Source organism: Sphaeramia orbicularis, chromosome 9 (genome assembly GCF_902148855.1).
Source record: "Sphaeramia orbicularis chromosome 9, fSphaOr1.1, whole genome shotgun sequence".
Taxonomy (NCBI): Eukaryota; Metazoa; Chordata; class Actinopteri; order Kurtiformes; family Apogonidae; genus Sphaeramia; species Sphaeramia orbicularis.
The window spans coordinates 49,409,495-49,423,350 of record NC_043965.1 but is presented as its reverse complement, the minus strand read 5'-3'; the positions used below and the strand labels follow the sequence as shown (position 1 = coordinate 49,423,350).

At 37.4% G+C, this 13,856-nt stretch overlaps 1 protein-coding gene across 7 annotated transcripts in view; it reads left to right on the top strand.

The window, feature by feature from the left end:
• The window catches only part of slc20a2 (solute carrier family 20 member 2), a 91,195-nt gene extending 79,387 nt beyond the window's left edge, over positions 1 to 11,808 (top strand). For 5 of the 7 annotated variants that reach the window (XM_030142692.1, XM_030142694.1, XM_030142695.1 and 2 more), the window contains exons 10-11: positions 718 to 802; positions 8,573 to 11,808. In XM_030142692.1, coding sequence (XP_029998552.1) covers positions 718 to 802; positions 8,573 to 8,737 — 250 coding nt within the window. In that variant the 3' untranslated portion in view covers positions 8,738 to 11,808. Of the gene's footprint in view, positions 1 to 717; positions 803 to 2,321; positions 2,407 to 8,572 lie in introns of all 7 variants that reach the window. The other 2 variants (XR_003936221.1, XM_030142697.1) reach the window with 2 other exon arrangements.
• Positions 11,809 to 13,856: the final 2,048 nt, after the last annotated feature.

Here is a 13,856-nt window from a genome sequence, read left to right as displayed (position 1 = left end):
TGGTTTGGTCACTCACTCTTTTCTTTTTCCTCCGTCCTCTGACCATGCCCACCTCTTTCTTTTCTCTGCCATGGTAAACGCCTGTGAAATGAAGGCGGGGTTGGCTTGTGTTTATATCTAGGGGGCGGGGCCTGGCTGGGGGCGTGTTTATGTCGCAGAGCCGTAAACCGTGACGTTTCTCGTGAGCAACCAGATCTAGTCCACTGGGTGGTGGATGGTGTCAGAGAACTGGCAAGTGACGTATTCGAGCCTAGAGACCCTAGTGGAAGGGGGGAGAGCCTCCATTCAACCCCTAACAAGACATTTTACCATCACTATTACTTCAAAGCTGTTTAATTAAGGTAAAAGTCTTACATAGTCGCCCTTTTAAAGAGAACATAGAATTATCGACTTCAGTGTTCACTGTGACCACTTCTATTGTCACCCTTAGCAACAAAAAATGACCCGTCTTCAGTGAGACTCTCCATTTTCATACAGGGCAGGTATCAGGAGAGCATTGTTAATGAAGTCTGGAGTTTTAAAAATGAATGTTCCTGCACACAGATAGGCAATGAATTTTAATAGAAATGTGGTGTGAATGAGGTTGTGAATTTTCCTCTTCTTTAGACGATGTGTATTCACTGTATGTATCCAATGTGGTTGGACTGTGGCCGAAGCGGCTCATCTGTGGCATTTCAATGAAGGCTGTCTCTTTGCTCTCCCTTCCCTCCTCCACAGTGGATTCACTATTGAACTGGCTTCTGCACTCACAGTCGTGTTTGCTTCCAATATCGGAATCCCTGTCAGTACCACACACTGCAAGGTATGACTGAGTGGAGCGAACCTCCAGATGGACTCTTCAGACCCCTTTCAGGCATCTCCAGGGAGTGAGGGGGTCTCACACTGCCTCCCATGGCACTGGGCTGGAGTCACAGACTAAACACAGCAGTCAAAGTTAGTTTTTAGGTTAGTTATGTCAGCAAGGTATCACAGCATCACAGACTACTACACAGACATTTTAATCCTTAAAGACCCAGTTCTACTTTTATGCCAATTCCCAAATTAATTTTTCTCTCTATTTAATCTTTCTTAAGTGATTTATCACCATTTATTCTAATATTATCCTCTGTATTTTGTATTTTTCAGTGTAAATCATGTATTTTCCTATATTTAAGTCACTGATCATGTAAATGTTCATGAAAACTCAGAGTGAAAGGATATTATCAAAACAGAGAAAAATGAAGAAAAAGTGACTGTTTTCAGCAAAGATAATAATAACTGATCATAAACCCAGTGTGTCCATCCACTGTCATTGATCCACCTTACTGGTGAATCAATGTTGTAGAACAGGGGTCACCAACCCTGGTCCTCAAGATCTACAGTACTGTCCAGTATGTTTTAGATGTTTCCCTCTTCCAGCACACATGATGGTCGTTATCAGGCTTCTGCAGAGTTTGATGATAGGCTTATTATTTTAATCAGGTGTGTTGGAAGAGGGATACATCTAAACATGCAGGATTGTAGATCTCGAGGACCAGGGTTGGTTACCCCTGTTGTAGAAGATGACGGTGTTTCCACAGTGATGACGGTGTTTCCACGGTAACTACGGAGCCTCTGAATGTCTAAATGGGTCATATCTGATGACCATGAAAAGATGACAAACTGTATCTTACACCAGTTATTGACATGTATTGATAGGATTAGTGGATCAACAGGTATTAAACAGTTACATCAGTTGATGGTTTTGGTTGGTGATGGATGTTTGGGTCTTTAAGGGTTAATGCTGTAAAAAGTTAATCTTGCACTAGGTTCAGTTTAGACCTTTATATAGCATCACTACCATCATGCTGTAATAATGCAAAACACTAGGCAAGTATCAAAGAAAAGTGTAAAGTGTGTCATTTATGGGAAACAAAACTGGAACAAACCACAATTAGCCTTTAATTCTAAGGCACATTCCACAATAAGACAGTCGGCCCTATTCTTTCGTCTACATTGAGGGCAGTCAGATGGTTCAGACTGTGTCCAAATGGCCCCCGGCAGCAGTGTGTGGCCCCTCCCTCCTGTTCTTTTCAGGTTCATCGGATGCAAGACAGGAAACACGGCAACCATAACATGTCCTGTTTCATTTTCACGACCTCCTCTTCCATTGTGTCCTCTCAGCACTGGCATGGTTTGGTGTGTGGGTGTACTGTGCTTGGCTGCAAGCAGAGCTCCCCTTGACCCCCCCACCCCACCACCACCACCACCAGCGCCCCCCCACTCCCACTTGTTTTCCACTTTGTTCACTTCTCCCCTCTCTCCATCTTTCTCTCTGTCTCTCTCCTCATGTGTCTTCACAGCGGATTTTGCATTGAAGTAATGAGTGCGCTAACTGTGCTTGTTGCATCAAATGTGGGCATCCCAATAAGCTCCACCCACTGCAAGGTATTGGAGTCACTGGTAGTGAAGCCGTGTTAGGGAGCGCTCCCAGAGCTCCACTTCACCGCTTCACCTGTAGCTGTCAATCGACACAGCCAATCACAACTCTCGGAGTTGCAGGTTTGACCTCTGATGCAGTTTTCCATCAGCAGTGAAATCACTTTTAATCCATTTTATAGACAGTGTTCAAGTAGAACCCAAAGAGTTTAATTTAGACCAGGTTCATATAGTAATATATACAAACATACTAAAAACATATCAGTTATTAAAACTAATGTTTTCTCCTTAGGTTTAAATGTGTGGTAGCGCATTACATTCAATGAAAGAAAAAAATAACACCCACTATGTCATAGTTATGAGTTACCAGTCTCATAATTTGGAGATCTGTTTTGTAATTGTGAGATTTAGCTCTGGTGATCAGGGAGACCCATAGTACAGCATCCCATCCTGCTCATATCCTACCTTCACGTACTATCGGAATTATGGTAAAGACTAGTTACAAACTCAAAAATCCCCCCCCCCCCCCCCCCCGTTGTATTTTCCACTTGAGAAGTGGGGAAAAAAATTTGATCCGTGTGCTGAAAATAACCTTTGACCTTTTCAACCTGGAGGAGAACAACAAGGGATTCATGGCCAATGATAAACAATGGTTTCATTATCCTGCTGCTGTTAGCTGATGATTTTGCACATTTATAGTATATACAATTTGCAAAAAAAAAAAAAAAAAGATGCTGTAGAAGGTTCAAAACTGTTATACCCAAGTATCAGGTCACGGTAAATTCATCCAAGGTTTGGTTTTTGTTCTTCATCAGTCTCTTCCAATTGAACTTGAAAAACACACCTTGGATGAACAATAACCTGGATAAATGACAACTTTCACAGACGATTATTCAAACACTTAACTTTTCTCATGAGACAAGGGGTCTAAAAATATTTTTGTTAAGCGAACACGTGTTGATATATAAATGTATTCACGTTACATTAGACAGATCCAATCTAGACAAGAAAGCTGACTTGTTCCACATGTGTGAAAAAAACCCTTCCTATATCCTTTCTACATAAGTGTTATCTTTGGGTTTACTAATAAAGATTAAGATAATTATCTGAGTGTCTAATTTATGGTGCTAATGAAAACCACATTTAGATTTTTAATGGAACATGCATTACTCTGAACAGGTAAACAGCAGTTAGCTCACTTAAGATTAAGATTGTCAGACTATAAACAGCATCTACTTAAGCCTCTAATTGGATTTTTTTTTGTTGAAACTGTATCACATCAGACACTTGATTATTTGAGCAGGTCTGATCAAGGATTAACATTTCACCATATCTGTCATAATGAACCCTGGTTTTATAATGTGGAAACATGTTAACTGTAGTTTAGATAAAAATGTCAATTATCTGCTGTGGGAAAACTGCATGAGGCTCAAAACTGGTATTTAATTTCTTCTGATCAATTTGTCTAAACATCAACATCATATCCATCCCATATTTTCACGTCTCACCTCCAAATACTCTTGTTTCCCCCTAAAACCTCAGATAATCAACTGCTATGCACAAATGTAAAACTACTGATGGTATATCAATAATTGTGGTGGTGATTTGATCGAGTTACTGGGGGATTAGTAACAGAAGTTGTTGGACAAATAAATCAATAAAATCTATATATTAAGTATTAATAGTGTTTGGACTTGGACTACATGTCAGATGGGACTCATTGGGTTCATAAATGGTCCAACAGCCTCTGTGAGAATCTCCCATTTGACTGAGTGTAAATGAGCATCCGTCTGGTTTGTGTCAGACTTGTCTTTGTGTATTTTCCTTCTACACTGGTCTGTCATTTCTGTGCAGATCAGACTGAACTGATGCCCAGTCTTAGGGTGTGACTGTGTGCACTGACTGGTTTCTAAAGCTCTACACTAACACAGGTCACTGGGTTCATGCTTTGTAGCTGCATGTCTGAAATATTACAAATGACTGTGAAGTTAAACAAATGTTTTTTTGGGGGTTTTTTTCACACGAGTAATTTTAACCTTTGATGCACAAAATGGATCCAAAATAAGCTGACATTTTTTATTTTGCGTCTTTGAACTATATTTGTCATTCAGTCTATGGTATTCTTTACTTTAGATGTTTTTGATCAAGACATTATTTTCATTTTTCTTTCAGTTCATATTTCTTTGCTACATTTTCATCAAGTATATATATATATATATATATATATATATATATATATATATATATATATATATATATATATATGTATATATATGTATATATATGTATATATATGTATGTATATATGTATGTATATGTATTTATATGTATATGTATATGTGTATATATATATATATATATATATATATATATGTATATATATGTATATGTGTATATGTATATATATGTATATGTGTATATGTATATATGTATATATATGTATATGTGTATATGTATATATATGTATATGTATATGTGTATATATATATATATATGTATATATATGTATATGTATATGTGTGTATATATATATATATGTATATATATGTATATGTATATGTGTATATATATATATATATATATATATGTATGTATGTATGTATGTGTATGTATGTATGTATGTATGTGTATATATGTATATATATATATATATATATATATATGTATATATATATATATATATATATGTATATATATATATATATATATATATGTATATATATATATATATATATATATATATGTATATATATATATATATATATATATATATATATATATATATATATATATATATATATATATATATATATATATGTGTGTGTGTGTGTGTGTATATATACAGTACAGGCCAAAAGTTTGGACACACCTTCTCATTCTTTGCATTTTCTTTATTTTCATGACTATTTTCATTGTAGATTCTCACTGAAGGCATCAAAACTATGAATGAACGCATGTGGAATTATGTACTTAACAAAAAAGTGTGAAATAACTGAAAACATCTCTTATATTCTAGTTTCTTCAAAGTATCCACCCTTAGCTCTGATGACTGTTTTGCACACTCTTGGCATTCTCTTGATGAGCTTCCAGAGGTAGTCACCTGAAATGGTTTCCTAACAGTCTTGAAGAAGTTCCCAGAGATGCTTAGCACTTGTTGGCCCTTTTGCCTTCACTCTGCGGTCCAGCTCACCCCAAACCATCTCGATTGGGTTCAGGTCCGGTGACTGTGGAGGCCAGGTCATCTGGCGCAGCACTCCATCACTCTCCTTCTTGGTCAAATATCCCTCACACAGCCTGGAGGTGTGTTTGGGGTCATTGTCCTGTTGAAACATAAATGATGGTCCAACTAAACGCAAGACCAGATGGAATGGCATGTCACTTCAGGATGCTGTGGTAGCCATGCTGATTCAGGTTGCCTTCAATCTTGAATAAATCCCCAACAGCGTCACCAGCAAAGCACCCCCACACCATCACACCTCCCCCTCCATGCTTCACGGTGGGAACCAGGCATGTAGCATCCATCCGTTCACCTTTTCTGCGTCGCACAAAGACACGGCGGTTGGATCCAAAGATCTCAAATTTGGACTCATCAGACCAAAGCACAGATTTCCACTGGTCTAATGTCCATTCCTTGGGTTTCTTGGCCCAAATAAATCTCTTGTGTTTGTTGCCTCTCCTGAGCAGTGGTTTCCTAGCAGCTATTTGACCATGAAGGCCTGATTCACACAGTCTCCTCTTAACAGTTGTTGTAGAGATGTGTCTGCTGCTAGAGCTCTGTGTGGTATTCATCTGGTCTCTAATCTGAGCTGCTGTTAATTTGCGATTTCTGAGGCTGGTGACTCAGATGAACTTATCTTCAGCATCAGAGGTGACTCTTGGTCTTCCTTTCCTGGGGCGGTCCTCATGTGAGCCAGTTTCAGTTGGAGCGCTTGATGGTTTTTGCGACTGCACTTGGGGACACATTCAAAGTTTTTGAAATTTTCTAGACTGACTGACCTTCATTTCTTAAAGTAATGATGGCCACTCGTTTGTCTTTACTTAGCTGATTGGTTCTCGCCATAATATGCATTCTAACAGTTGTCCAATAGGGCTGTCAGCTGTGCATCAACCTGACTTCTGCACAACACAACTGATGGTCCCAACCCCATCAATAAGGCAAGAAATTCCACTAAGTAACCCTGACAAGGCACAGCTATGAAGTGAAAACCATTTCAGGTGACTACCTCTGGAAGCTCATCAAGAGAATGCCAAGGGTGTGCAAGGCAGTCATCAGAGCAAAGGGTGGCTACTTTGAAGAAACTAGAATATAAGAGATGTTTTCAGTTATTTCACACTTTTTTGTTAAGTACATAATTCCACATGTGTTCATTCATAGTTTTGATGCCTTCAGTGAGAATCTACAAAGTAAATAGTCATGAAAATAAAGAAAATGCGAAGAATGAGAAGGTGTGTCCAAACTTTTGGCCTGTACTGTACACATATATATATATATATATATATATATATATATATATATATGTATATATATATATATATATATATATATATGTGTGTGTGTGTATATATATATATATATATATATATATATATATATATATATATATATATATATATATATATATGTGTGTATATATTTATGTATATATGTATGTGTTCGTGTGTGTATATGGGGTATCAAATGATTAAACAAATTGATTTGAAAAGATAAGGCAAAGAAAATGAGACTAGATGCATGAAATAACAGAATGAACACATCATGTTGCGCATCAAAGGGTTAATGATGACACTACTGTCAAACTTGGTTATTAGTATTTTTTTTTTTTTTTTAATTTCTTCCTTTTGTTTTCAGTGTTAGTTTAATTGTTATTCGTTTTTCAAACACATTTCCAGATTTATTTTTTTATTTCTATCAATGCTGGCTTCAGTCTTACATTTTGTGTAACATGGGATGTTTTGGTGCTGACTTCTGCTGCCATGACAACCAGCTATGACTGATTAGCAACACAGATGTGTGACATGCTGCCATCTGCTGGTGTAAAACTGGCACAGATAGAAAAATTGGAAAGATAAATGATAAATGACAAGATATGACAAATAATTGTTCATTTAAGTTTCATTTTGTTAATATACTATGTATTTTTATTTCACTAAATGCTAAACACTAACATTTTGTTTGTATTTGTTAGCAAAATGTTCTCACACTTTTTTAAAATAATTTTTTTCAGTTTTCCTTAATAAAACCCATGCTGCAGGTAGAGATATATAGCATACAAGACAAGAGAAGCACTGAAATACATATATACATCTGTCTGAAGAGGGCTATTGTTAGAACCATATTATTACTAGTGTTAATTGGCTGAAGCCGGACTTATAAAACCACAAACATGCTCCCTGTCGACCTGACCTTCCACATTTAGTTGGAGTGTGACAGAAGCATCTCATGTTTCTCTGGCTGTATAAGAGCAACCAGATACAGCTGTGGTAGCCCCGCCCACTCCCAGGGTCGCCAGCAGAGTCCCTGAAACCAGTCACTGCACACGCCAGTCATGTGACCTCAGAGCTGCCACTCCTGCACACACTCATGTTGTGTCAAAATGTGTTCTTATATAGTGACATGAAGGTGAGTTGACAATGAATTGGTGGAAATCTGACATCAGCAGGAAAAACGTAGAAACTTGGATTCACCTCTTTATCTAATGCCTCAAATCAAATAAAGAGGTCATTTCCTGTTTTTGATTCACATGAGCCGCTGATTTCAGGTTTCCATGCTCTAATTTTACACCACGTACTGTAGTTTTAACTTCAGCAAACTGCCTCCTCTCACTAACTTTGACACTTTGGCTGTTGTTGAAGAGCTGAAGGTGAGTCCAGGCTTTTCTCTGTGGACCTTAAACGCACCATATCATTATTTAATCTATTAGCTGTGATTAAAGCCAAAGATAACATGGAGGACCAGTGAAGTATACAGAATTAAATATGACACAATTAAAAACGAATGAACTACGTAGTCTGAAAAATCCAGTGTAAATTGACTTCTTAATTAATTAATTTGTCATGTATAGTTCGTCTGCAGAGAAAAGCCTGGGTCATCTCAGTTCTTCACCTTGTGTTTGACTTGTCTGATGCGTCTTGTGCTGCTGCTGATGGTGTTTCCTCTCCGGGCCGTGGTCTCCAGGTGGGCTCCGTCGTGGCTGTGGGTTGGATCCGTTCGAAGAAGGCGGTGGACTGGCGCCTGTTCCGGAACATCTTCCTGGCCTGGTTCGTGACGGTGCCGGTGGCCGGGCTGTTCAGTGCCGCCGTCATGGCCCTGTTCGTCTACGGCATCCTGCCCTTTGTCTGAGGGGGGAAGGGGCTACGAGACCGGGAGAAGAAGAAGAAGAAGAAGAAGAGAGGGAAACTTGAGTTTAAAAAAAAAAAAAAATCATAGCTCAAGTGTCAAGTGTGGAGATGAAGACAAAGGAATGAAGAGAGGGAAAGGGTGAAGGTGGGTGACGGGGGAGGAGGGGGCTGCAGATGGACTTGGTTGTACTGTGGATGTTGGACGGTTGGTTCACATGCTGCCTGGCTCCGTAGTCCACAGATCTATTGACTCATTTGAGTTTGATTGGTTTTATTTATTCTCTTTGGGTAAAATAGGTTTAACTGACACACCATTCAATCTGCTGTACATTTAAAAAAAAAAAAAAGAAAAAAAATAGGGAGATTTTGGACAAGTGCTGGAGAAACCATGTGTTTCTTCATTAGAAAATCTTAAAAAATACCAGCGGTGCACAACTAAAAATGACAAACATGCCTGCAGTGTATCCGTACAGGTAGAGTCAATCAAGTGCTTATTCTTCTTCTTTTTCCAAAAAAACCAACCTGTATATATCGTTCTATCTGACTGTGATTTGTTGTATTGCGGCTTGCTTTAAAGTTACAAAAAAAAAGAACAGATGTGGTCAACCAACCCGTCCATCATGTCACCTTTAACATGCTAAGCCAGGTACAACTGGGGCCAACAGGGAAGGACGCCTCAGAGAGAGAGAGAGGGCTCATGGGACTGTCACTCTGTCGCTTTGATTTTCCACATGATACCATAGAAACCTGATTTGCTAAAGAATTGATTTTTTTTTTTTTTTTTTTTGTTAAGAGCTCCTGTATGTTTTTAGAAATGGATCTCATATTTTTTAATGATGTATTATACTGTAATTTGTACTGTAAATAACTGTCCTTAAAGCGTTTTTTGGGGGGCGGGGCCAGGGGGATCATGGTTTTAACGTCAGTCAGGCCTCATCATGATGTCATTGACACCGTATGTTTTATGGCACACTGACAGGCTGCAGAAATACATTCATCTAAAACAGTATTTACATTGGAAGCAGTGAAGCTGGTAAAGACAGAGCGAACAGTTAAAAAAAAAAAATATCCTGTAGAAGAACAATGGAAGCACTTTAGTTTGTGTCATGGAGTATTAGAGCTACACTGACGGGAAAAAGACAGTAGTAAGAAAATATAGTGTCAGTACTTCACAAAAATAAGAACTTTGGCAGTAAAATGCAGTGTTTTATGGAAAAAAGTCATTAAGAGAGTTAAACTGCAGTGTTAAAAAAAAACACAATATTGCAAGACTAAAATCATATTTCACAAAAGCTATTTTTTATTTGTTAGAAACTGTAGCATCAAAAATGTAATATATTAAGCCTTTTGTTGGTCATTGAAAAAATCTGTGCCCCATAAAATTACAGCTATTTTATAGTAAAATTTCAGCTTTTTTGTCATTACAAGTTTTATCACCTAAGATTACTTTTTAATATGACATAACGTGACTACTTATTCTCATAATATCACTTTTTGGTCAAAACATAATTAGGAATTAAAATTAAAAAAAAAAAAAATCAGAATATTTGGACTTTTCTATTGAACTCAGTTGACTATTGAAATATTACGCCTTTGTTTTTGAATTCCTTGAAATATGACACCATACTGGTTTCCTGTTTGAACAACAATTTCAGTTCCATCATTATGACAATAAATATTAAGTAAAAGTTGGAATTATACAATAATTTTTTAATAAGATTTCCTATAAGAATCAGATGCAGTCGTTGGAGGTCTGTTATATTTGATAAATTGGAATTTATTGACTGAACAGGATCACTGTATTATTACATTATTTGATTATATACAGTCTATTAATTCCTACAATTTACAATATCATAGATAAAATAATAGCTTTATTTGCTATACTATTGTGACTTTTTCCTTGAATCATTACACATTTATTTTCACAGTATGATGTGAAAATATCCAATTCTGTTTTGTTCCTTCTCATTGTGTCTCTAATGCTCCTGTAATCAAATGTTTCGGTGTATTTGGGATGATAAAATCCATTCAAAGGTGCAGGACCATGCCAAAATAAGCTGTATTCTGTCTGCCATGTCTACATGCCAATTTAATTGTAGACTAAATAAGTGGTAGGTGCAGCTGAAGCCAAAACCCAGGATGGATGGACGGACGGACAGATCAAACAGTGACATATCTTCATCAGTTTGCCTTTATTTTCTGTGTTCAGCTGAGTCATTGCCAACAGCGTCCCTTTCCAATCGTCTCATATCGATCACCTGTTTGCCTGTCAGTCTTAGCCCAGGGTTTAGTACATTATAATTCGTGCTGAGTAGCCCTTAACCTCCGTCTCCTGAACCTCATGTGACATCTGAGACCATGTCACATCAAGACTGGGGTTAATTCTGTGTCATATCAAGCGTTACAAAAACAAACCACATATACCTGTATTTACCTGTATTGTATTTCAGACAGTTTATGCAGAGGTGGAAATAATCCGGGAGGGGGGGTGGGGGGATTGGACTGCCTCCAGCCACATGTGTAGCTCCTCAGAATGAGCTTGTTTTTTTTTTTTTTTTTGGTTTTTTTTTCTTTTGAGATGTAGAAGCATTGGGTGTTTCGGTCTAAAGTGCTAAAGGTTAATATCGATATCGTAGTCCAACCTCATGTATCTGGAAAATCCCACAAACCTCCAGGACCTTTTGTGTTTGAAGTGGAAGACGGTTTCAGGGTGGGTGTTTTGGGGTGGGGGGGGTTAGAACTGATCATCACCAGCTTTTTAACAAGGTCCCCTGACCTATAGATGAACAAAGTCTAAAGCTTTTTTTATTTGAACAAACTCAATGCCAGGTGTTGCAAGTTTTTTTTTGTTTGTTTCTCTTTTTTTTTTTTTTTGTTCTTGTGGTGTGTTTCCTGATTATGTTTTTTTTTTTTTTTTTCTCATGCAAATTATGCTTCAGTAGCCACTTGCCTTGTAACATTGTGTTTTATTTTGTGCAGATACAGTAAATTAATTCAGTACTGTGGTGTTTACATTGTAACCATATTGTAGAGTATCTGAAAAAAAAAAAAACTGTTGCCTAATGATGCCAATGAAAGACAAACTATTAACCATGAATTTTTAAGTGCAAGTAAAAACAAAAAATAACCAGAAGTGTCTAGAGCGAGAAAGAGAGCGAGAGCAAGTGTGCGCGTGGTGACTTGTTTTCGTTATTTTTTGGGTTAATTTCTTCTTCTTTGTTGATGTGGTAGTGGTCGTAGTGCTAATCATGATCCCAGTCACTTTACTCTGCTTCTACGATGCGTTAGAACACTACATGTATGGGTGCAATTCAGTCACCAAGAGAATAACTAGAGAAATTTCATCAAGACTATATATTTTTCTACCATATCTGAGTTTTAACCTGGGCGAGTTTCCAGACACTTCAGAGGACACGTTGTAAGGGCTGATGGGAAACTGGCCAGTGGTGACTAGTGGATATATATATATACATGTGTGAGACCAGGAGACGCTGTGGTTTGTTACCAGAGCTGGTTCACCGTCCCACGATTCCCAGCACAGCCCCGGTGTTTCCTCCTGAACATGTAGACTGACGTGTCTGATGCCAATAGATCAGATTTTTAAATTACCATTGTTATTTTTTGAATTTTAGATGAAAACACTTTGTAATTTTGTTTCCCTACTGCTTTTTGATCATGAGCCGTGAGAGCAGGACGAGCATCGAGCTAAAAGCAGGAAACCCAAACCCCAGACACTGGACTGGGTTTGTTTCCTGGTTTTGGCGAGTGGCCATTCTTTAAGCTCATACCTTTGTTTCTTCTTCTGGTGACTGAGGGTTACACGGGGGGGGGGGGGGGGGGGGGGGGGGGGGGTTCAGTCAGTAAAGGTGCAACAAATTAAATTAGGCACAAGTTTCCAAAAATGGTCTTAAACAGTTTGAGTGTTTTTTGACACAAAACTCTCACTGGTTTAATTCTCATCTAGTCAAAGCAGCGTTTTAACAGAACTTCTACCTCATATCCACAAGAAAAAGAATCTACATGGACTTAGTTAGATGCCAAAACTTATTAAAATGAACTTTTTAACAGATTTAGTCACTAACCATAACATAACATAAAAAACGCGGTTAACTGCATTTGATTCACATTAAACCTGATCTATTATTGCAATATTTCTCACATCCAGTCTGTGACACTTTGCATCAGCCACACACAAAATGTAATTTCTGTCATTTTATAGAAAACAAAAGTTCATAATCACTACAATGATAGAAAGAAAACAGGTGGAGTTAATTTCCTAAACACCCTATTATGTTAATCTCTAATCTATCGAATCTAATTCAATGAAAAGCAGAGGTTTGTAAATGCAAAACAAAAGTAACTTTTTAGGCAAAAATACAAAACATATCTATCAAATGTACAATATATTTCTGTGACAAAGGCTGTAAAACATGTACAGTGTGGATGAACCTGGAGCATTGGATTTACAGGACAAACAAGCACATATGTGACAACTGTAGACATGTTAACAGAAGTAATTTCAGTCATATGTTGTCATTTCTTTCTACTGAAATAGCTGAAAGTCTCATCAGTGGATATGGCACCACTTACAGGTGTCCACGACAGTGAAGGAACTATAGATTTCTTCAAATGTCGACATCATTGGAGACATTTGTTTTATATAGAACACAAGTCTGGTCCCATTTAAGTATTTTATGATGGAAATGCTTTAAAACAGCTTGAAGTATTAGCAGAAAACTAGCTCCATACAACGGCCATTTTTTACTTAATTTAACTCTGATAAGGTGCTGCACTAGACAGTGAATTAACGTCAATGGTTTAACATCAAAAACCACAACTCCCAGAAGTCTTTGGGTAAAAGTGTAGTTAAATTCTAACCAGAGCTGCTCTCAGATGCTAAAACTATTTTCCATTTGAACTTTATGACTAAAGCTGCAGCCGACTGTTTAATGTTGATGAACGTTTCCAAAAAAAGCCAGAGGTTGCATCTTTCATTACCTTTTTTTGTTTCACAAGTCAAAGATTTAAGTTTTCTGTCACAGACGAGTCCAAAAAGATGAATTTCTGTTTTTACTTGGAACAGACAAACTCATCTATCGATCGATGGATCGATTGAT